The sequence below is a fragment of the Protopterus annectens genome, chromosome 4.part1 (genome assembly GCF_019279795.1).
Source record: "Protopterus annectens isolate FY-2018-M chromosome 4.part1, PAN1.0, whole genome shotgun sequence".
In the NCBI taxonomy this organism is placed as follows: domain Eukaryota; kingdom Metazoa; phylum Chordata; order Ceratodontiformes; family Protopteridae; genus Protopterus; species Protopterus annectens.
This window is the reverse complement of record NC_056734.1, coordinates 899,941,826-899,967,809: the sequence shown is the minus strand read 5'-3', so window position 1 is coordinate 899,967,809 and position 25,984 is coordinate 899,941,826. Positions and strand designations below refer to the sequence as shown.

The 25,984-nt window shown below is 40.2% G+C and overlaps 1 protein-coding gene across 1 annotated transcript in view; it reads left to right on the top strand.

The window, feature by feature from the left end:
* Window positions 1-25,984, top strand: part of LOC122801334 (extracellular calcium-sensing receptor-like) — a 369,667-nt gene that overhangs the window by 204,762 nt on the left and 138,921 nt on the right. The window contains exon 4 of the mRNA XM_044070873.1: window positions 21,109-21,333. Coding sequence (XP_043926808.1) covers window positions 21,109-21,333 — 225 coding nt within the window. The remainder of the gene's footprint in view (window positions 1-21,108; window positions 21,334-25,984) is intronic.

Genomic DNA, 25,984 nt, shown 5'->3' with positions numbered 1-25,984 from the left:
TGGGATTATTCATAGGCTCATAGGTGATTACTAGGTTAATGACACACAAACCTTTACAAGCTTAGCCAATAATACCCAGGATATGACAATATTACAACATAATTGCCCAGATATGGGATGAGGTAGTATCAGGGTAGTGGATCTTTGGGTGTTGGACCCTGAATTATTTTACAGACTGCCAGTATCCATAAGGGACATGGGCAGTACCCCAGGAGTGAATTTACAGTTCCCCATCCATTTATCCAAATTCTTTTTGAAGAGTGTGAGAAGTGTGCTTCGCTTTAGAAATATGGGAAGTTTATTCCATAGACAAAGTAGCCTTTGGGATACAAATCTGTCTCTTCAGCAAGTTCTGTTAGTCACAAATAAGATTCAGGTTCATGGAACATGTTACCCTTGTATAATTCTTCTTGCGAATATGTAACATTTATATCAGGGCTGGATCAGAGAATGCCTTGTAGGTCAGGCATAAGTACCTTCTCAATAAGCAATATGAGACAGAGTAAAGGGATAAGGCCTTTAGTCAGTCTGCATAAGACGTGTCTTACACTTTGTATTTTTTTAGTGGTGTTAGGCTGAATGTTAAAAGAATCCAGTAGGCTTAGGTAGGAAGTATGGTTTTCCAGATTCATGTTAGGGGATCTGTAGCTAGCAAGAATATGATAGTGGATTGCACCTATGGTTAGGTGGGCATGGAGTAGCTTAAGTGAGTCATGTGGTTGGACCAGTCTATCTGTGTACTTGTCCTTTATGAACACCGAGGCACCGCCTTCCTTTGTTTTATCCTGAGCTAACAGGAATTGGAATTTATGAAATGCATTATTTCCTTTGATAGTTGGGGTTCTTTCTATGGCTCTGAACCATATTTCTGTGACTGCACATTTGTCTGTATTCTCCAGGGTTAGGAATGCTTCCAGGAATGCAGTTTTTGTACTTAAATTCATAGCATTAAGCAGCAGTACCTTTAGGAAGTCGTCAGTGAGTCTTGCTATGATGTAGGATTTAACAACCTGGCAAGGCCTAAAAGAAGGCACAATGGAGATAGATACAGTTTTTGCCATTATCTGGAAGTCAAATGGTGACAAGTGCAAACCATCTCTGGAAAAGCATAAGGTTTGTCGATCATGTCTCCCCAGGCTGACAGATATTGTATCTCCTTGTTGTGACACCAGAAACTAAGCCAATTGTTGAAGTCAATCATTTTTTACTGGTCATCTAGTGGCAGTAGAGGTTTACCTGGTCTACCTGAGCTGGGAAAAAAACAAATGGGCTCTAAGTATTTTTTGTACTTCTCTTGCATACAATGACTGTACTTTATCAGTTTAAAAAAAGCTGCACTGTCTGCTGCTGCTGCATTAAGTAGTTAATTGCACTGTATTACACTGTATTTGTTAGTTGCAGGGCTGTTGTATGTAGTTTTCAAGAAAAGCTATTAAGAGCTTCAGCTATGACCACAAATGCAGTATCAGCATTCATTCACTTCTGCACTCTGTCACCATTGGACCTGTTAGTCATGCCTCTTGATAGCTTGCATCTGGGGCAGCCATCCCCTTCACTTTGCCCTAGTTATGGCTCTGGGTAAGGTGAAATTAAATATGAATTTTAGTAATATTACTGTTTAAAAGTCCAATATAATAAATCCTCTTATTTATTAAAGCTTTTGGTACATGGCAAAGGTAATGCTGAAGACCACAATGAATACTTATTTATTGTATTTCATTACATGAGCCAGCAATAATCAAGTAGGACCTATTTTCCCCCTCCTCAGCCAAGTACCTTTACAGGCCTGCAGTGCAATCATACACTTTCTGATGTTTCTACTTGGCAAAATATAGTATTGCTTATTTTAGAAATTTATAGCAATTTTATTGTATACTGCATACTTGTACTGTATTTCATAGCTATTGGCTCACTTGTGATAAACATTTCTCTAGTGTTTTCTGCCTAAAATAGTTTAGGTAGTAGATGTAATATTCTTCATATTCCTGATTGTGTTGTGGGCCTACTTGTTTGTTAGAGGCTGTTTTCTGAGCTCATTGCCCAGGCCATCATAGCAAAGACCATCCCCCACTTTAGTGAGAGTTTAGTGTTTATGGTCATTGTCTAGTTGGGTTGCCAGGGCTACGCCTTGGAGAAAGCACCTCATTGGTCTTTTGAACATTTTTTAAAGTGTTTCAGGTTTCAACTTTCTGCTAAGAAGTTAACTTGAGTGTTTCAGCCATTACACACAGAGCTATCTGAGGAGGAGTGGCTGATCTATGATATATAGCAATAAGTAGCCTGTTTTTTTGCTTATTTGTAGTATGGACAGAGGAAGGAGGACAAGGAGACCTGGTGGTGGAATGAGGAAGTACAGGAGAGTATACAGAGGAAGAGGCTGGTGAAGAAGAAGTGGGATTGTCAAAGAGATGAAAAAAGTAGACATGAGTATAAGGAGATGAGGCGCATGGCAAAGACAGAGGTGGCGAAGGCTAAGGATAAGGCATATGGAGAGTTGTATGAGAGATTGGACACTAAGGAGGGAGAAAAGGACCTGTAATGATTAGCTAAACAGAGGGACAGAGCTGGGAAAGATGTGCAGCAAGTAAGGGTGATAAAGGATAGTGAGGGAAAGGTACTCACAAGAGAGGAGAGTGTGTTGAGTAGATGGAAAGAGTATTTTGAGAGGCTGATGAATGAAGAGAATGAGAGAGAGAGAAGGTTGGATGATGTGGGGATAGTGAATCTGGAAGTGAAACAGATTAGCAAGGAGGAATTAAGGGCAGCTATGAAGAGGATGAAGAATGGAAAGGCTGTTGGCCCAGATGACATACCAATGGAAGCATGGAGGTGCTTAGGAGAAATGGCAGTGGAATTTCTAACTAGATTGTTTAATGAAATTTTGGAAAGTCAGAGGATGCCTGAGGAGTGGAGAAAAAGTGTTTTGGTACCTATCTTTAAGAATAAGGGTGATGTGCAGAGCTGCAGTAACTACAGAGGGATAAAACTGATTAGTCACAGCTTGAAGTTATGGGAAAGAGTAGTACAAGCTAGGTTAAGAAGGGAGGTGAAGATTAGTGATCAGCAGTATGGTTTCATGCCAGGAAAGAGCACTACAGATGCAATGTTTGCTCTGAGAGTGTTATTGGAGAAATACAGAGACGGTCAGAAGGAGTTGCATTGTGTCTTTGTAGACTTGGAGAAAGCATATGACAGGGTGCCTAGAGAAGAGTTGTGGTATTGTATGAGGAAGTCGGGAGTGGCAGAGAAGTATGTAGGAGTGATACAGGATATGTACGAGGGTAGTGTGACAGTGGTGAGGATTGCAGTGGGAGTGACAGATCCGTTTAAATTGGAGGTGGGATTACATCAAGGATCAGCAGTCCTTTCTTATTTGCAGTGGTGATGGACAGGTTGACAGATGAGATCAGACAGGAGGCCCCGTGGACTATGATGTTTGCAGATGACATTGTGATCTGTAGTGAGAGTAGGAATCAGGTTGAGGAGACTCTGGAGAGGTGGAGATATGCTCTAGAGAGCAGAGGAATGAAGGTCAGCAGGGCTAAGACAGAATATATGTGTGTAAATGAGAGGGAGGGTAGAGGAATGGTGAGGATGCAGGGAGTAGAGTTGGTAAAGGTGGATGAGTTTAAGTACTTGGGATCAACAGTTCAGAGTAATGGTGAATGTGGAAGAGAGGTGAAGAAGAGAGTACAGGCAGGGTGGAATGGGTGGAGAAGAGTGCCAGGAGTGATTTGTGACAGACGGGTACCAGTAAGAGTGAAAGGGAAGGTCTACAAGAGGGTAGTGAGACCAGCTATGTTATATGGGTTGGAGACAGTGGCATTGACAAAAAGACAGGAGTCAGAGCTGGATGTGGCAGAGTTAAAGATGTTAAGATTTGCACTCGGTGTGACTAGGATGGATAGGATTAGGAATCAGTATATTACAGGGTCAGCTCATGTTGGACAGTTTGGAGACAAAGCAAGAGAGATGAGATTGCGTTGGTTTAGACATGTGCTGAGGAGGGATGATGGGTATATTGGGAAAAAGATGCTAAGGATGGAGCTGCCAGGTAAGAGAAATACAGGAAGGCCTAAGATAAGGTTTTTGGATGTGGTGAGAGAGGACATGCATGCGGTTGGTGTGACAGAGCAAGATGCAGAGGATAGGAAGAAATGGAAAGAGATGATCCACTGTGGCGACCCCTAACGGGAAAAGCCAAAAGAGAATGATGATGATGATGATGTAGTAGTTATTGTGTATTTTAGATATTTATAGCAATTTTATTGTATACTGCATACTTGTACTGTTTTTCATAGCTATTGGCTCAATTGTGATAAACATTTCTGTAGTGTTTTCTCCCACCCACCTTTCCTATTGACATCTTGTCTTTATACCTGCTGGCCTTACAGTTGCCCACCCCTACTCTAAATTTGATCTTGGACACTCCTCCCAGTCTAGTGTCATTAGCTCATTCTACCTAATACAGAGAGAATTTCCATCTGTTCCTTCTTTCTCCCTTTCTAAAAAAATTGTCTGAATATCCTTGTGTTCTAACCTGTGCTTCTCAAACATTTTGGAAATATAGAGTATATTTTAGTGCATTTATTAAAACTGTATTTGCCTTAATATTGCTACAGCTCAAGTGCTCTAGGATGCACTGCATCTGAATTGTTTTAGTATGTTTTAGCTGCTTTTCTGTATATATAGACTTTTCTGTATATGTAGACTAGCTACTTATTCTACTGTATTACTGCCTCTTAAATCGGTTTTCAGTTGTGCACTTGCCTTGCTTCATTTAAAAAGTTTTAAATTGTTAATTTTGTAGATTTTTAATTGTGTTTACTGTTTATGGCTACACACTCAAGTGTGTTAGCCTTTTCTGTGTTTATTTAGTATATTATTGCATTATTTAGCCTGTTTTAACAAAAAAAAAAAAAACTATCTTGTTTGCTTGTTTCCCACCTTTCCTAGCTAGTATAGTCCAGATCCCAGGCTTTGCTGGTTTCAGGAATTTTTTTTCTGTGTTCAGCACTATCCAAACCTTGCTGTGGTAGAGGGAAGTCCTACTGCATACCAGTGGGAGTGGTGAGCATTGTACTGACACTAGAGGAGTGGTTTCCAGCTCTGAAATTGTAAGTTTAGCCATTTTGGGCTGATTTATATCAATTTCAACTTTCTGGCTTAAAAACTCGGGTGTTTGCACATTTTTCGCATCGTGCAGCTGGGCTACGGTTTAACTATTACAGGTGCCAGAAAGTCTGATCTTCAAATTCTCCCTTAGAACTAGCTGGTTTCTCAGTAGTAGCACTAAAATCTGAACCCCTGTGACTAGCACTTGCTCTACAACCTGCTGGAAAGCACTAGGAAGCCTTAAACTGATACAAGCACTCAATTCTCCTTGTTAATAAGGAGAAACTAATCGTAAGCATTAAACAGTCTATAATTGCAAAGTACCTTGCAAAGGTAAGGGAAAACAGCTCTTTTACTTTACAAAAAAGCACCTAAACAGGCATGTCCAAGGGTCAGCTTCCAGTGATTTCTCCTGTCCACCTGGTGAATCTGGGCATACTGGGGCAATGCAGCAACTGCCTCATGTACACAGACAGCCCTCTCCTCCTACTACTCAACACTACAACCTGCGAGAGATGCACTTACATAGCCAAACTGGAAGCAAAGCTCTCTCCAGCCAAGATTGTGCTAGACAGTCAAGAGGAGAAGGTTAATATCTGCACTACACTTCAAGCAACACATAGCCCTTCAAAACCCCCACCACCAACACCCACACATAGCAACACTAAACCCACATATGCAGAGGCCCTTAACATTAACCTGCCCAAGCAACAAGGACCTCCGAAGCTGAAACACAAAAAAACACCAGTCACAACCAAAGTGACACATAGCTCACAACACCAGTGTGCCACCCAACAATAGCCCCTAAGGCAAGACAATGTACCCAACACTTTAGTCATAGGTGACTCTATAGTCAGGCACACTGATGTCCCACTCACCAGGCTGAACAAGGAGGAAATTACAGTCAGCTGCCTGTCGGGTGCCAGGATCCGCCACATAACGCACTCACTCAAGTCACTCCACAACAAGTACAAATACGACTCTGTCATTGTCCATATTGGAGTGAATGACTTGAGGTGTACCTCTCTGGACTACATGAAAAGAGACATGGAAGAGCTCTCAGATCATGTGGCCCAGGCAGATATAACTCTAGCCCTGAGTAGCATTCTGCCTTCGCCCAGAATGATACCACAGTATAAGGACAAAATGATTGACTTCAACAATTGGCTAAGCTTCTGGTTTCATTCAAAGGGGATCCAGTATCTGTCTGCCTGAGATGACATAATCGACAAACCATGATGCTTTGCCAGAGATGGTCTGCACCTTTCACCCCTGGGATTCAGGTTACTGGCTAAAGCTCTCGCCACGCCCCATAGTTCCTTTTTAGGCAAGGTTCAAAGGACAAAACCACCACCGCAACAGATACAAGCATGCAAAATCTAAAGATAATGCTACTCAATCCTAGAAGTCTAAACCCCAAAATGCACTCTCTCGAGGCACTCCTAAAAATGGAGAACATCGATATCTGTGCAGTAAATGAGACCTGGTTCAAGGCTCCAAAGAGCACCCCTGCAATATCAGGCTACAACTCTTACCACACTTTTCAGCCAACAAACCAAGACCGAAACACTAAAGGTGGAGGAGTGTCCATATTCACCAAAGATATTCACACCTCCAGGCTTGTTGCCCAACACAATGCATCTGAAATTCTCCAAGTGCAACTAACACTAGGTAAGACTGCAATCCAAATTGTAGCTTACTACAGATCCTCCACCATGCCCCAAGATTCTCACTACACCTTTCTAAACATACTGGACAATATTAAGATAAAACCAAACACCCTAATACTGGGTGATTTCAACTACCCTGCCATTAACTGGGAAAACTACTCGGGTACCAACACCTTTTCTCAAATGATCTTGGAATTCATAAATTCCAACGCCCTGGATCAACTAATCGATTGTCCCACCAGGGGCTCCAATATCCTAGACCTGGTCATTACCAACATGGGAGATAGATGCTCCACACCAGTGGTCACCCCCTCATTGGTTAGGTCTGACCATAAGCCAATCAACCTTGACATCCACATCTCACCCCCACCCCCCCAGTAAGGAAACCTCCATAAAAAACTTTTCCAAAGCCAACTTCATGCTGCTCAAGTCAGAAGTGACAAACTTCATGACACCCATGCAGATGGGAACTGAAAGTTCAACTGCTGAATCCTACACTAAGGCACTGTGCGAGCACATCCACTCATGCATGAATCGTGCCATCCCAAATAGAACCAAGACACTGTCCTCCAAAAAAAGGAAGCCAATCTGGTGGTCCCCTGCCATAAACAAACTATACAACAGAAGAAAGAAACTGTTGCAGAAAAGAGAAAAATCCCAGGATGCAAAAAACTCCCTTACCAGACTCAGTAAGAATCTGAGATCCCTCATAAAATCCTCCAATGCTAGTTACGAAAATAAAATTGCCAAAATTTCCAAAGACACCCACAAGGCATTCTATAGTTATTTCAAGAATCTAAATGGCAATGCTCAGATATGCTCTGAGCTACAACAGAATGGCATTAAATATATTGATCCCAAGGATATTGCCAATATCCTGGCAGATCAATTTAGTGCAAACGTCACCCACCTCTCACCCCCTAAAGGGCCCATCTCAATACCAAAAGATTACCAAATTCTAGTAATCATGGCCACACAGGTAGAAACTGCACTCTCCAAAGCTAAGAATACAGCATCCATGGGACCAGATGACATCCCAGGCTGTGTACTACATGAACTACAAAATGAACCGGTACCTCACCTAATTGTCATGTTTAATCATAGCCTCATCTCAGGCTTCATGCCCACTGAGTGGTGCACAGCTACAGTTATCCCACTCCACAAGGGGGATCCATCTTGGATCTCGGGAACTACCGTCCCATCAGTCTGACAAGCCTGATCTGCAAAGGCATATAATGCATTATCATAGAACTTATAAACAAAGACATTGGCAACCTTCAAACACTGGACCCCACCCAGTTTGGGTTCGTGAAGGGCCGATCTTGTCTCCTGAACCTGATTGACTTCTAATCTGTCTCCAGAGCTGTGGATAAGGGTAAGGCAGTCCACACAGCCTACCTGGTCCTGGTCAAGGCCTTCGACACCATCTCCCACTCTGGAATCATAGATAAACTTACTAAGCTGGGTATAAATCCTTATGTCACTCGATGGTTTGCCAACTGGCTTACTAACAGAACCCAGGCTGTAAAAGTAGCTGACTCCAAATCCAGCTCCAGACAAGTGACAAGTGGAGTACCTCAGGGTTCAGTCCTGGGACCGCTCTTGTTTGGCATCTACTTCTGTGAAGAACAGGCCAACACTAAGGGACTCTGGCTAACAAAGTTCGCAGATGACTGCAAACTGGGAGCCATTATTGAATCCCCAAATGATGTGGATATTCTACAAAAAGGCCTTACAGAAACAGATGCTTGGTGCCAGAGCCATGGGCTCAAGCTTAATGCCAAGAAATGTATAGTTATCCCCTTTGGAAAAAAAACATGTACCCATGAATTACCACATAGGTGGCAATACACTGAACACTGAAAGTGTGATGAGAGATTTAGGGACACAGGTGGACAGTGGTCTCACCTTCAATAACCACATCACCACAACAGTCAGGAAATCCTTCTATGTGGCACACCTCATCACTAAGGGCTTTTCATCCAGGAAAAAAGGAGGTCATTGTCCCACTGTACTCATCCCTCATTAGACCCATTATAGAGTACAATGTCCCGTTTGGTATGTACCTCACAAGACATCTGCAACAGCTGGAAAGGCCGCAGAAATACCTCACTAAAGAATCACAGGCCTAAAGCAGATGCCCTATACTGACCATCTAAAAAGAACCCCAGCTATACTCTGTGGCATATCGTCTAGTCAGAGGTGATCTCTGCTTAACATACAAGGCCATGTCAAACCCTGAGCTGTTGGACATTCTCCACTTAAAGAAATCCCAATCCCTCAGAGCCACACGCTCCAGGGATCTAAACCTTGTCATCACAATGAACAAAACATGCAGGAGGGATAGGTTCCTGACCCAGAGACTCCCCAGACTCTGGAATAGACTGTCCATACATGTCAAGCAGAGCACCTCCTTGGCACTCTTCAAAAGAAACCTTGACAATTGGATGGGAGATAGGAAATTCACTCCAGGGATCACGTCAGTCACCCTGCTAGACAGGGGTCCAGGGAAGAAAATATTGCGGAAAGAAATATCCAGGGAATTGTTATGGCTAGGCTTGTATGGGCCCTAGGGCCCATAGCCTAGTACCAACCTATGAACCTATGAACCTATGAAAAAGAGAGAGAGAGAGAGAGAGAGAGAAAGAGAAAATTCTCACACTATGAAAATGTTAAAATGTCAAATAGCTACAACAGTAGTTTTCTCTCCTACTTAATGTTAGCATTGCTTTAAAGAGATTTATCACTCTGCTTCAACTGACTCAGGGCTAGATTAAAGTTCGTAAAATTGTTTTTTTTTTTTGCAAATCACGTTACAGCTTCAGGGAGCAAGGCACAGTAGAGAAACTTCTTTGCCCCAAGGAAAAAAACATTTAATCATGGATGCACTTAAGACATGGAAAATATCATGCTGAAAAAGCAGGTTTAAGACAGAGTGAACAAAGGTGTGGATTCAAGTGCTGGCTGATGCAAATGCAGCATGCATACCTTAGCACAGTGAAGAAGTGTTAATGATACAGCGTCCCATGCCTGCAATAAGGCTAGGCAGAACGCAATTGCTAACATTTCTATAAGTGGTGGGTCTTCCACTGTAGAAAGCTTAACACTTGATAAGGAATACCTGTTGTCTCTATGAAGGGAAGACAACGAGGCAGAGGATGAGGGCATAGGGGTTCATTTAAGATGGCATGGATACTGTCAGATTGGTACACCTTCAGCACCTACACACAGGTGGTACAGGAGGTCAGTGTTTCTATGCAGTTTATTATATTAAGGCATGTAGAGCTTAATACCATGAATGTGTGCATGTCAAACTGAAATGTTGTTTTCATCGGGTATTTCCTCATTATTAGTTGTAGCACTACAACAACACACAGCACTTGGTGTGTGTGGACGTCATTAACTCAGACGTATTAGAATTTCAGATGTTTAAACAGGATGGACTATTCAAATACTTATTTATTTAGTTTTCACAGGTGCAGCATCATAAACAATCACATGCTGTGGTGCGTCACATGAGGCTGATGTTGACAGCAGAATGGCTGCCGACATTGATGCATTATTCTCATATTCATGACACAGCCTGAAGACAGTAGCACACAGTCATAAAATATACTGTAAGGACTCGCTCCACACAAATATTTAGGTAACTCCATAGTCAGTGATGCAGACTCAGATAGTATGTCATGAGGAAATGTCATTACGGGGAGGGGGAAACATCAAATAATTCAACACCTCTTTGTTGAATACAGGCTGAACCGCTGTAGGAAAACAAAACAATGTCTGTGGTTCCATAACCACCTGTGCAGCCTGCATAGAAGGGTACCAGCTGAAGACATTAATCACAGAGACATGCAAACCATCGTCTGCACAGCAGAAAATGCATCATGAAATAATTCAGGCCCAGTGTGGTGTCAGGTACAGAGTAGCAGAGTGCTTCATGGTGTACAGGAGGAAATTATCCAGTAAACATGAATGATGAGACAAGGCAATGATGTTCCTCAAGTGGGTATGGCTGCTCACATGGCTTCCATTTCAGCCTCTCTCCACACTGTGGAGAAGATCCACCAAACACATATTGCTGATAGTGCTGAATATGGCTTAAGTATGTCCATATGTATGATAGATAAGTAGGCTGTTCTCCAACAGATTGATGTAGGCATGAATTTAGAATCAACCAGTAATAAGCCAGGTAGGTATTATCAAACTTCCACATTACTGGGTAGGACCTTTCAGTCAGTGATTAGGTCCTGCAGCACTATTCAGTCACATCAAGAGCTTTATCTGCATTGAGTACATCTCGTCACCAAGTTCACATGCAAGCAATTTTTCAAAATCTACCAGGTCACCCCAACACTTCCATTAGGAGACATTGTGTATGACAGTTTTCAAATCTGACACAGCTTTACATACTAATACATATCTCAACCAACAACATCACCAATAAACAGAAGAAAGAAGCACACTAAATAACCAATAAGTGACAACATTTGTACTTACTTGCATGCTAGAAAAATGTAAAATAAATAAATACATAAAAAATGAAGGAATAATGCCATATGCTGTAAAACAACAAAAAATTGTGATTGAAAAAATCATGACTGCAACAGCACTGAGATTTGCATTACTAAATGAAAGTAACTTCATTATCACAATTCAATTCTTTAGTGTGAATAATTACAGTACTTTACATTTCCTACAACTTTCTTACCCTCCCACCCTGCTCTTCTGTCACTGACCACTAAATACTGGACAAATTATGTCTATGACAATTTGAATGACAAAGTTTGAGTTTAATATATATTACCCTGCATAGCCTACAGGTAAAACTACATGAGCTAAGTATCATCTTTGTGACTTTATACAGGCACATAGTGAATGCTATGGCCCATACTTGTGAACTTCCACCTGAGCTGCCATGTACTATGCATGAGGCTAGGGAGGGGGCACCATGTTTCATCTATCAGCTGGCCACCTTCACTATCACTATCGAGAGAAAAAAATGGTAAAGGGAGCTGCATCGTCATGATTGTTCACTACTTGTAGCAGTTTCACACCAGAACAATGCACAATCATGTTATATAAAATGCAACAAACAATAAATATTCTATATGAAGCAGCAAGGTCATAGAGTCCAACATATGTGGACAGAGAACACCTTTCGACTCATCCAGCCAGCAGAAACAGGCTTTGAGCAGACTAAATACTTGCTCATCGTGTCATTAGTCATGATTCATATATGTATTGTATCACCTGGAAAATATAAAAGGGATGAGACATTTGAAGATGAGGTGGTTAGTTGATAAAACAGTTGCTACTATGTAGAGAAATAGCTAGGGGGAGCAAAGTCAATTATCATTTACTTACCAACTTACTCGACTGTGTGGAATCTTACCATGCAGGAACTGAAGGTAGAGTTAACTTGTGTGTCAGGATGCTGGGACAATATGCTGGTGACACTACCATAATGGAATGGTAACCATTCCTGCTGTGATACTTCTCCCCCCATGGTCTAGATATGGCTTTAAATGCCACATGGGGCACTCTGCCATACCAAGCACCTCAGAAAAGCCTACAATTCCATAGATGGTAAGCATAGGAACTAGATATGCTCATCCATGTGCTCATCCACATGGGCAAAAGTATATCAAGGAATTGATGTAGTATCCTTGAGGCAGAAGCCTGTGAAATACCCGGAATGCCCCCAGTCTGTCTCTGAATGGTCCCTGTGGTAAGTTTCGTTAGGACTGTTCATACCTCAGTGTCCACGGGTATAGGAAGGATACACATTCCTGCAGTTCCAGTTTGTGGGATACACAAGTTCACTAAAGCCTTTATAATCTCCCTCTCCACTCTATATTTGCCAAGCAATTACTGCTCTGCAAATCTGAACTATGTGAATTTGCCTATATATCTTCCTTCAAGGCTGAAAAAACTGCACTGTGGTACAACAGAAGACAGCATCTCAAAGCAGTCGACAGTGATACTGATAGCACATTTGAATATTCTTGATGATTGCAGAGTGACTGAAAACAATATAGCTTTTTTTTTAATAAGGCAAGTGCATACCACACACTTGAGTAGCAAATTACAACTTTGAATCACAAAAGGCAGGAATAAAGCATCATTTGCATAATTAAGTCACATCTTCTGTGCTCATTTCTCATTTACATCTCGTTATGTACTCATTTATCAATGAAGTTCTTTGTGAATTTTCCACCATTGCACAAGTGCAACTTATGTCTTGGAATAACATCTCACCTGCTCTTGTGTGTAACCAGTACATATATCCCCTGTGGACTTGTACAGTGACTGTAAATAGAATACAGACTTTGTTGTTAGATTAGGATATTCCCTTTACTTTGAAGTTCCTCAGTCTTGGAGTTAGTACATATAAGGAGCAGGGGGCTGTCTGGCACACAAACCCCCACATAGGCTGTGCAGGTTTGAAGCCCTATCTGCACAAAATTATCTAACGATAAAACAGTCAGTTTTGGTGTTCGGTCTTTTCAGTTACATTTGTTGTTGTCTTTTCACATTTGTTGGACTTAGATTTATATTCCTATAACAGGTACAGGTAGTGGTTCTTGTCCTAACCATCAGCATATTAGCCTGAAGCACTGCAGATGCTAGAAAAGAAAAAATATAATTTTTAGTTATGACTATTTTTTCTTGTATGCTTTGCTAATGTTGTTTTTGCATTACAAAAAAAGCATACTATAGTATCGCTATGGAACTGCACATGTTGCATGACTGACCAGTGAATGCTTATGTTATTCTTCATTTCCATTGCATATGTACAAGCCTGTTTTTGAAACTACAACTGATCTTACAATGTCCACAACTTAGGTGTAGCATCTTAACCCAAGAATACATTGCTTTTGAATCTGGAATCATCATAAATAATTTGAACAGTTATGTTAGAAGAAGGTCTTTGTGTGTGTGTGTGTGTGTGTGTGTGTGTGTGTGTGTGTGTGTGTGTGTGTGTGTGTGTGTGTGTGTGTGTGTGTGTGTAGTATATCGAAAATATTGAGCACACTGGATTATTGCATTACAACCAGCAGTGAAGGTTATCAGTTACTGTATCTCAAAAGGTATTGCATGTGATCTTTCTAAAATTGTTGATGACATATTTAATTAAATTAAACAATTTCTCATTGCTTTAAAATGTGTCACATTGAATAAATGTATATATTAGTTTACTTACTGGTACTGTTGTACACAGCTACATGCAAATGTTTCTGCAAGTATATGCTAAAGAGTATGGACTGTGGTTACCATGTAAAATGAGTTGTCTGTGGGACATTATTATTTCCTTAGCAGGAAGCACAAATAAGTTCTGCAACACAGGTGCAAATTGTTCTTGAAATTTTACTGTGCCTTGCATCAGAGGCTGAGAAACATAAAGAGTAGATTTATAATATTAATGACCCATACCAAGGTATGGAGTACGGAAAGTTTTTATTTCTGCAAGCTAATTCAAAGAATGCTGCTTATGGATTGCTGTCTTAACTGAAACTTGAACTTTGAGCAGAGCAAAAAAAAAAAAATATATATATATATATATATATATATATATATATATATATATATATAACTGCAGAAATTAAACCTATAGAAGGGATAGAAATGTACATCAATATTTCTAAGAACTTACCTAAACAAAGATTGCCACATAGAAGCCCTTCACAAGAATAACTTATCAGAGTGAAAAACAGGTATCGACAACTGGAACTATGTAAGTAGTTATCCAGAAAAAAAAAATTAAAAAGTCTGTAGTGAAGCAGCAGTTACCATTGTTCCCTCGCAAAGCTTAGTTCCCCAGTTAAGTCCCCAGCTGGGGTGTATTCTGTGTTGAGCACCCATGCACTCCCTATATCCATATGGGTCTTCGTCCATTGCACTGGCTCCTCCCTCTGCACAAGCATGCACATGTGAATCGGGTATCCTCCAAATTGCCTACAGATAAGCTTGCGGTATGTGAGTGAGCGTGTGTGCAGTTTTCAATGGACTGGTATTCTATCTAGAATTAGTGTCTCATTCTTATACGCACTGAGTGCTCAAACTCCCCATGACCCTGAAGCAGATCAGACAAAGCAGGTATAAATGAAGGAATACATGAATGAAGGAATCAGTGAATGAACCATTCAAGGAATGAATGAATGATGTGCATTCCCATATTCCAGCTCTGCTGTCATTTAAGAACATATAATCATGGAATCATTAGCAATTGCAACTGATCAGGACTTTTTGTAATTTGAGCTATGTTATCTATTCAAGGTAGAATACAGAACAGTTTCATACATTTTTGTTTAGATGTGTTTCTTGGTAACATGCTGAACTCTGCTGACACCACTTACCTCAAATTATTGTCTGTTTTGTAACCAAATGAAAGACTACACACATATGAAGTTTCCCCTTAAAAGAATAAATAGAAATAACATTAGAAAAAAATCAACTAAAGTTTGATTTCAAACTATTTTCATTCTTTCCTGTATCAATGGAGAACTACAGGGTGTTTGAGTCATTTTAGACATTAAGAGGTTTATAGGTTCATAGATGTTTACTCGGCTAATGACCACAAGAGCCTTTTTAAACCTAGCCATACATCCTGAATCTCTGACAAGTTCTGGTACCCTTGAAAAGTGTAAGCAGGGGCTGGGGAAATGAAACATTTACAGGCTGTCTGTGTCCATTAGAGACACATGTGCCAAACCAGGGATGAATTACATATTCCCTTTCCATTGTCCAAATTGCATTTGAATTGGGTTAGGGAGGAACTCTGCTTTACATGGATGGAGAGCCTGTTCCAGAGAAGGGATAGTCTCTGTCATACATATATGTCTCTCCAGCAGGTCCTATTTCTATCACATGCAAGGTTTAAGTCTTTAGAATGAGTAATTTTGGTGCTGTGTGTTTTGCGGATATGCAGGAGGTCCATCAGAGTGGGGTCAGACAATGCCCTGTATGTCAGACATAGATCACCCCTCAACAGCCTGTAGAAAACAGAATACAGGGATAGGGCCTTGAAGCAGTCTGCAAAGGACATGTCACTTATGCCCTACATTCATTTAGGGAGGAATATCTGTGGATGTTCCAGTTGTTGGATATGCCTGGTTAGGTACATACCAAAGAGGGCACTGTACTCAATGATAAGCCTAATGAATGCCGAATGCAGTGGAATAATGACTTCCTTGGACCTAGATGCCATACCTTTGATTATAAATTGCATAACAGAATGAGTTCTTCACTATTGTAGACATGTGATGGTCAAAGACTAGATGACTGTCTATGTGCGTCCCTAAGTCTTTGACTACTGGTTCATCTCTTAAGACTGTGTTGTCAATGGAGTGACTGATTTCCTGAAGGATACTATTATGCATTTCTTCACATTTAGTGTTAGTCCATGTCTCTGACACCAGTTGTTTGTCTGTGTCAGCCCTTCCTGGAGAACATTTGTGTCAGTGGGGGATTCAATGACAGCTCCTAATTTGCACTCATCTGCAGATTTAGTCTGCCAGAGGCCACTGACATTGTCCTTGACACCAGAGAAGTAAATACCAAACAGAAACTGTCCCACGACCAATCCCTGAGGGACTTTGCTTGTGATTGGCTTCTTTGTTCAGGTGGACTCTCCAATTCTATCCTTCTGGGTTCTGTCTATGAGCCAGCTATCTATCCACCGGGTGACATAAGGGTTTGTACCTAACCTCTTGAGTTTGTCAACAATGCCCAAATGGATATTGTGCCAAATGCTTTGGTCAGGTCAAGGTAAGCAGTGTGGATCATTTTGCCTTCATCCATTGCTTTGGTGACCTTCTCAAAGAAGTCTACCAGGCTGAATAGGCATGACCAACCCTTGATAAAATCAAATTGGGTTAAGTCCAGTATCTAGAGGTTTTCTTTCTCATTATTGATCATTTCCTTGATAATTCTTTCCATGGCTTTGCAGATGAGCCTGGTGAGGCTTATTGGTCTGTAGATTTCAGGGTCTGTAGATGGCCCACATTTGTACAGAGCGATGATTGTTGCTCTTCTCCATTAATGAGGTACAAAGTCTCTTTGGAGGCTGCAGTTAAATAGCAATTCCAGAGGTCCTGATAAGTCATATTTCATGCTATTAAAAGGCATTCTGGAATATTGTGTAGGCCCATTAATGCAGTGTTCTTGGCCTTAGAGAGAGAGCATTAAGAACCTGTTCCCTAGTCATTGCAGGGGGAGTTATATTTGATGGCGTTTCATAAGGAAAGCTTAAGGGGGATAGTGGTGTAAAGTTGGAACTGAATTTGTCAGCCGGTAGGTTTGCTATATCTTCTGGCGCAGTATAGATTGTTACATTAACAATGAGCTATGCATATGATTGTACATTTCCTTTGAGGTTGTGGACATAGCTAAAGAATGCATTGTGGTTGTCCTTAGCCTGGAAGGCCAAATTTGCCTCACATTTGGCTTTGGTAGACTTTATTTGTCCTCTGAGCTGTTTGTTTTGTTTGATGAGAGTACGTTTATCCTACAGGGTGATGCACATCCTAATTTTTGCTGTGATTTTCTTCCTTCTGTTATACAGCCTATTGATTTTGTGATTCCACCAGAGTGGCTTGTTTTTTGAGTTAGTTCTGTACTTCTTCCTGGTGGGTACAGCTGCATCTATGGAGCTATTAACATGCTTCTATAGGGTTTCTTTGAACAGCTGCATATAGGCAACAGTGTTCTCAGAGTTTATGGGGGCTTGAAATTTTGCCAGGTTATCATTTAATAGTAGGACGTTAGCCTTAGAGTAGTTCCTGAATATTACAGGGTTAGCTGGGGTTTCAGATTTTATTTTTATTTCAAAGGAGACCATTTTTGGTCTGACTTTAGCAGAGAAGACATTGCACTAGGGGTTGTACAGTACTCTCCCATATTAGTAAGGACCAGATCCAATATGTTTGCACCCCAAGTTGGTGTATTGACAATCTAGTCCAGAGAGTTTGCGTTTACAAAATCCAGGAATCTCTGTGACTGTACGCTTGTTGTTGTATATGATTCCCAGTTAATAGTGGGGTAATTAAAGTTGCCCATGAATATGGTATTGGATTGAATGATGAGTGTTTCCAATAAGTTTAAATACATGATATGGGTTTCCTGAGTCACAGAGTGGGAATTATAACTTACAAGAAAATGGGTTTGGATTTATCCTGTGGTGAATTGATATTGGAGAAGCTTAAGTGCATTGTCTTGTTTGACCAGCCTTGAAGTATATTTATTTTTAATGTAAATTTGTACACCCTCATCTTATTCCCTGTCTGCATAGTAGCTGGTCTGAATGTGTGGGAAGCATTATATCCTAGCACTGTCAGTGTGCTCTCCATGGCTTTATACAATGTCTTAGCCAAACAGACATCAGCATTTTCTAGGGAGTGGAGTTTCTTTATTTAGACTCCTAGCATTGAGCAGTAACACCTTTGATTTCCTTGCTATTTGCTATGTTGGAAGTATTTTCAGTTTGGCATTGCCTAAAAAAGGCACTAAGGGAAAGGACAATGTTTACCTAATATTCAAAAGCCTATAGGAGAGAAGTGCTGACCATCCCTGGTAAAGCAGTGTGGTCTGCTGACCATCTCCTTCCATGCTAACAAATATTGCATCCCCTTAGAATGACACAAGAAACTAAACCAATTATTAAAGTCAATCATCTTTTATTCATATTGTGTCATCTTCCTTGGAGAAGGTAAAATGCTGCTCAGTGTTAGGCTCTTACCAGCTTTGGACACATATTCCAAGAGCTTCATGATGTCTCTCTTTATTTAGTTTAGGGAGGTACATCTCACGTCATTTACACCCACATGGACTATGACTGAGTCACACTGGTAATTGTGGTCCAATGACCAGAGTGCGTGTGTAATGTGGTGGACCCTGGCCCCTGATAACCAACTGAACATGACTGTCTCCTTACTCAGCCTGGTGAGAGGGACATCAGTCTGTCACAGAATGAAGTCACTGATGACCAGAATTTTGGATTGTGTGGTGGCTTGCTTTATGGGTTTAGAAGTAGAGGCTCCATGAGATGTGTTTGTATGTGTTGATGTGGGTATTGTTCTGAAAGAGTGCATTCAGGTCTGCTGAGGGTATTTGCTATGTGCACTTCATCTAGGAGGTCTTTGGGGTTTTAGAAGGTTACTTTTAAGTGACTCAGCATATGTGGGCCTATGTGTCTGCTTTGAATAGTGAGTGATGGGTGCAAAGTATGTAATACTGACAACCTTATTGACAGTAGGAGTGCTTTTATGTGATAGCTTTGCCTCCAGTGACATTCTGTAAATATATCTCTCACATACCATATCAGTTTGTTTGAGAAATAAGTGGTTGTCTCTAAGCATGAAGCAATTTCTGCATTGCCTCAGGATGCCCATTTCCAACAAGTTGTCAATGGCGATAGTTGGAAAGTTTGTATCCATGGCACCAGACCCTTTTTTTAATTAGGCAGTTGGAATAAGAACATAAAGCAATGTCAGGAGTATCTGGTGTGTAAGTCTTGTGGTAGTGTGCAACTAAGTATAGGTGAAATGTCAATGGTGCATTTACAGGAAAAATGTCAACTCAAGGTGTCTGCATCTATGAGGAGCACTGCCAAACACTTGAGGGGAAACTAATAGGTAGACCCTGATGATTTATGGATGAAGTATTTAGGTAGATATTCTGAAGTTAGAAAAAAATCAATCAGTACTTACTGAAAATAAAGAATTAGCTTTCCAAACATTATGAAAAGAGGGGAGCTGCCTGAATGGCTACTGCCTGGCTACTACTAGTGCTGGTCTTACCACAGCTTTACTCTGCAGGGATACAATGCTCCTTTGCTTCTTCTCACACCAGAAGCAAAACAGAAGAACCAATTCCAAAGTGAGAAGCAAGCCACAGACTGATTGGTGATCCTCAGTCATGTCCCAGATGATGCAAGGGTCTATAGCATTGTTGTAGCCTTTTTCCTGGTAGATGCCTTGAATAGCAACCAGACCAGTCCAGTCAGGAAGGTCAAACAATGACATTCACTGCCCAACCAAAAACTGTCAGGAATCAATGAACTCTGCTCCTTCTGTCACCAGGAGCAAAACAGAAGCACTAATCATAAGGTGACTACTGAGAGGCAGAAAGTGGAGTCTCCAGATAATTACTGGTGTTGGAGTAGATGTTGCAGATTTTAAAGGTAAGATGGAAAAAATGACTTAATTTCCTAAGAGCTGTAGTTTGCACTAGGTAGTTAGATATGAATGAGGGGGTGCCTTAAGCTTTAGCCGTCTCAGTGGAGAGCCACTAATTTTAAAAGAGCAAGATAGATTGGAAGGGGGTGGGCAGTTCATATTCCGGTTCTATAGAATACAGTGGGATGACCAATATATGTAAATAGTTGAAGGGGAGTGATTTCACAAAATGTTAATTTTGTGCTTACTCACAATAACCAATGAAGGAGAAGAAGGAAGGAGGGAAGGAGATGTGTGGTCAAATTAACATGAGGGGCAAACAACTAGAAAGACAGCTGAGTTTAAAACAAAACAGCACCGGGGAGTGATGGCGGGAAAAACATAATTTTTGGTGACCCAAAAGAGAAACAGCTGTGGTCTCTTTCCTAGTTTAAATATGCAATTAAAAGCACAATACAAGTAAAACACAGTCTGAAGAAAATAAATCACAATATACAAAATAGAAGAAGGCAATGAAACAATACAGAAAACAAGAAAGCAAAAAAAAAATAATAACCTTTCCCACACAGCGAGTTGTTGCAGAGTTTGGGTGTGCTTTTCCAGTAACTCCACTCTTTTACAGAACAGTTTCATAGTAAAACAACTACTCACAAATGTCCACTTGCTAAAAATATTACAAGGGATAAGCTAGTACTTAGTGGAACATGGACCATACGTTTGTGCTTACAGTGTATGCTTGCAGTATATGTTGAAGGCTATTCACATTCTACAGGCGATGTGCATGCAGTCCTTTAATGAATATATTTATTTTTATTTGATGACTAGGGGAAGTTTTCAGCAGAGGTCAAGGGGGAAATGCTCCATAGACGCAATATAATGTCTACAAGTTAAAATGCAAATTAACACAGACAATTAAACATTAGTGTCATCTGTAACAGTGCAGTATTAGAATTGTTTCACGTTATACAAAAGAATATTAAAAGTATACATTGTCTCTAGTACAATTACAATATCATGTTGAATGGATTATATCGCATAAAGCATTTGAGGTAGAACAGCTATAAATATAGATATGCCTGCATAGACATAAATGTCTGCATTAAAGTGGAAGTTAGACAAGTTATGTTTTCCTTCCGTAAATATAGCTCTTCCATTATATCAGAAATGTCCATTTTATAAATAAAGTCGGAGAAGAGATATTTTTTGATGTGAATGGTGATTCCTCTCCAATCTATGATATTGTAAACTGGCAAATGTACAACAATGGATCAAACAGATATATAAATGTTGGAAAAGTTGAGCCAAATCCACTTAAGGGACAGACAGTACTCATTAATGAGAAGGCTATTTCATGGGGAAATTTCAGAGAGGTGAGTTTTTTTTTTTTTTTTTTGAAAAACAAGTAAAAAAATGAAACCTTGTGCATGTTTGTAAGAGGGCTACAATTTGAAATGTCAGACAGCATATAGATTTAAAAGAGATGATACTAAGTCAAAGTGTTCTTAAAAAAGAAGAGGCAAGTAAGTTTGCATCTTTCTATTTCCTTTTCCCTTCATTGCACAGCTTTTATAATGTGTGGCCTTGTATTAATTGAATAGCCAAGACTGATGCTGTAGATTTTTCAATTAATTATCAAGTTACCGATGAAATACAAACTTAAACTATTTAATAGTTTCCAAATAAAAGCCTGTGAATCATTTCTAAGGATAGAACATTTATATGATGAAGAAACAGATTACGCATCACATAAAATTCAGGGATCTTACAGCTTATAAACTCTTTTGTGAAATGAGATAGAAAGAGATGACATAAACTTTGGAGCAGCATATTTGAATATAATGGGTGGACAAGACTTCATCCAACTTGTTTAGGATTGTAGATAAGTCTGTGGGATATCTCGGCTGCTTAACACCAAAAGGTCTGAGGTTATGCTGGCTGGGGCAAGAATCCCCATAGGGTCATATGTAGTGAAAGGGCTGGGGTTCTACAAATAAAAACACTGGAAGAATTAGTTACACTAGTCATAATGGAGCCATTTCAGACACAGTGATTGCCAACAGGAAGAACAGATATCAAATATATATAAACAGTTTAGAGCATCCTCTCAATTTCTGTGTGTTTGGGAGCTGGGAAATCAGAGTATCCAGAGAAAAGTCAAGCAGTCATGATCAAAATATGCAGTCTGAACCAACAATAGCCTGAGGCCAGGGCTGAACCCTGGAGTTGTGACATGGTGTCCAACTGAAACACTGTACTACTCCTAAATCTAGTATGTTTGAATACTTACCATTGTAGCCCAGTAGGGGTGAAAGGCAGACATTTTCTTTTTGTACTCACAGCCTTATATTGATGCCCTCACCTCATGTACTGCCCCTACAATTAGGCTTATTTGTAAACACACTGTGTACACACCTTTGTTGTATGTTGGCATTAATTTAGGCTGCGACAGTTTATGGCCTCAACAAATCATGCTTTCTTTTGAATGTTGCTTAGAAAAAAATGTGCTCACTTAAGTACACTCCGTATGTCTAGTTACACTCTTGCAGCCTAGGTGCAATGCTGTCAACCATGATTTCCAGGCAGTGTGAGGTAATTTTTCTGCCACTCAGGGCCTTTATGATACTAAATGATAACTTTTATATAATATATTAGAGGTCATACCTATTGAAATATATGATACTATTGGTATAAAATACAAGAGACCTTAAAAAGTGGGAGTGCCCAGTATATTGCACTTTGAAACACTGAATGCAGATTGTCAATTTTGAACAGCTATAGCCTGATGAAAAAAGGAATGTGAGCATGCAATATGACACAGAGAAGAACATAGGATCCTGTGGAATAATGCACATGTGAATTTGTATGCATGCATATGTCTTTTGGAGAGTCCGATAAAACAGTAGATGAGTGTACTGATGTATAATGTTGTATACAGATGAAATCTTTATAGATATCCCATTAAAATACTTGTTAACATTGTACACTTTAGTGATTACAGTTGACAAGGGAACTAGCTTCTTAACTGTAGATATTAGCAACACAGGAACATAGGAAGAATCCTGGCCAAGTGATCAGAGGAACCATCACAAGCCTAGTCATATATACCTTTAAGCAGACACACATAAAAGCGTGACACCTTTCTGAGCAATTAATTTTTCTTACCTCCCAACTCAAGGGAGGACATTCATGATAAACCCAGCGTAAACTTGAGTATACTTTTTAAATCATCAAGTCTAGCCTAAAAGGTAGGAAAAAGTATCACTTTGTTTGACGTGGAGTGATAACTTATTCCACAGCTGGGAATACATTAGTTAGGAACCTATCTCTCCAGTAAGTTTTTGTTTATTTGTTGATGTAGATTTAGGTCACTAATATGAGTATTTGTAGTGCCACTTATTTTGTGTGAAAATAGAGGTCAAATAGGATTGGGTCTTTTGTAATTCAAAAATGAGACATGAGTCCTCTCAGAACAGCCTGCATTCTACTGAGTATAAAGGCTTATTTCATAGCCATGGACTAAAACTAAATGCCAAAAGATGTATAATAGTACCCTTCAAGAAGTAATCCACCCATCGTAACTATCATATTGAAAACACACCCCTAAGAGCTGACACAGTAGTCAGGGATTCTGGGGCACATATAGACAGTAATCTAGCCTTTGATCATCACATGTCTACAGCAGTTAGGAAATCAGTCTATGCTTAGCAACTTATAAACAAATGTATGGCATCTAGGTCCAATGAGGTCATTGCTCCACTATATTCAGCATTCATCAGATCAGTCATTGAGTAGAATCCCCCCACTGGTATGTACCTAACCAGGCACATCCAACAATTGAAGCATCCACAGAGCTTTCTCCGTAAAGAATTCAGGGTGTAAGCAACATGTTCTGTGCAGACCATCTCAATGCCCTATCCCCGCATTCTATCACTTATAGGCTGTTGAGGGGAGATCTATGGGTGATATACAAGACATTGCCAGATGCGACCCTGATGGACCACCAGCATATCTGCAAAACAAATAGCATCAGAATTACCTGTTCTAAAAACTTAAACCTTGTAATCCAACAGGCAATGCAGCAGTTTGCATTGTGTTTTTTTTTTTAATAATTTCAGCAAGGTTGATAGTATCAAAAAGGACTTGGCCAAGTCAAGATAAGTAGTGCACATACAGTGGCAGTGTAAACCTTGGCTTGAGATGATTGTCACAGCAGAAGTGACACCCTAACCCCATGTGCAAATGGGAAAAGGGGTTGAGGATGGATGGATACAGTGACCACTATTTGCAGCTTCTGCAACTTTTTCAAAGAATTTACTAGGCTCAAGAGACAGGGCCTGCCGTTTCTAAAACCAAGCTGCGGACCTGTCCTTTCTAAAACCAAAGTGAGTGGAGTTTAGATCAGTTAAGTTGCCTATATGTGTATAAATAAGTTCTGCTATGATATATTTTATGGCTCTGCATATAAGGCTGGTAAGACGGATAGGCCTTGAATTAGCTGTGCATGTAGAGGAATTACTCATGAGTAGGAGAACCATCATGGCTGTTCTCCAGGCATCAGGCACAAATCTTGGGATTAGGCTAAGGTTAAACAGTTTAAGTAGAGACTTGCATGGTACATACTTGGCAAAGTTGAGAAGGCAGCATGGAATTTATTGGGCCTCACAGAGATATTGTTTTTAGCCTTGGGTAGGGATTGTAAGATTTTCTCCAAGACTTATTCCAAGGTGATTTAAGGATCACTAAATTTTCACAGATAGTTTGGGCAAAAATGTTGGTAAGTAGGATAAGGTTAAAACTAAAACTTTGTCTGCTAATATATGAAATTATATTTGTGATAGGAATATGTGATATTATTATGATGAGCTTAGTACATTGTTGGACAACATTCATTCATTTTCTGCCATTACAGAAGAAAGATTTGTAGTTTTCTTTGGTATCACTAGTGCCCTTAAGTTTATACTTTACAATGCATTTTCTAATTGTGCTCTTAAGTTTGTTACTGGCATTTTTCAGTGTGGTCTTGAGGTACAGGGATGGGGATTTCTTACCCCCATTCATTATTTTTCTTCTTTTGCTGTGTAGTTTACTAATAAGGGAGTTCTGCCAGAGGAGAATGTACCTGAATTTACCTTTATATTTAGCTTGGACTAGTATAGACTTTTCTATACAATGGTACTGGTTAAAACTATAGGTGAATGCAGGAACCCTTTTCACTGGGTCCTTTTGTGTGGCATCTTTAGTAACTTTGCATAGTTCGTGTCCTGTAGAAGTCAACAAAGATGCTCTCATCCAGGGGTAGATTGATAACATTAAGACTGACAAAATCGTATTGATTTTTTGTCTGCTTTAACCAGGAATGAGGAGATGTGAGGATCAGACAAGCTACCATAATGATTGTGACTTTCACCTGTTGTGCATAAGGTACAAAGTTTGATTCTGACCTCCAACCAATGCTTGTATGGAATTTGCATGTTCTACCTGTGTCTCTGTGAGGTTTCTCCCACCTCCCAAAAACATGCTAAGTGTTCCCATCTCAAACTCTCCCAAGAATGGAGCTGTGGGCAGCAGCTACACAGACTCTAGATGGTGCACTGTAGGGAGAAGAGTTGTATATACCAACCACTTTGGGCATCTACTGTGGTGTGCAGTATCCTCAAGACAGGAAAACATGGATCACAAACTGCACACTGTGACAGGTCTATCCATGCAATGGTGCAAAATATAGTTCTAGGTAATTCAGTCATGTTGAGTAATGTTGCCAAAAATGGGCATGTGTATTTGCTAATGATAATTGTGTTGAGAACATGGCCTACTCCAACCTACAGCAGAGACCCATGCTAATGGTGAGAGGGGTGTTTGTGCCCCTATTTGCCAGTGTGTGCCTGCCGTAAAGCCAAGTACCCTGGGTCAATAAACTACTGGCTTACTGGTGTCCAGTTATCCAGACTGGGTTACATTGGATAGTTCTGTTGAGTGAAGCTGGGTGTAAAACCAATCAACCAATCAAATATGAACTAAGAA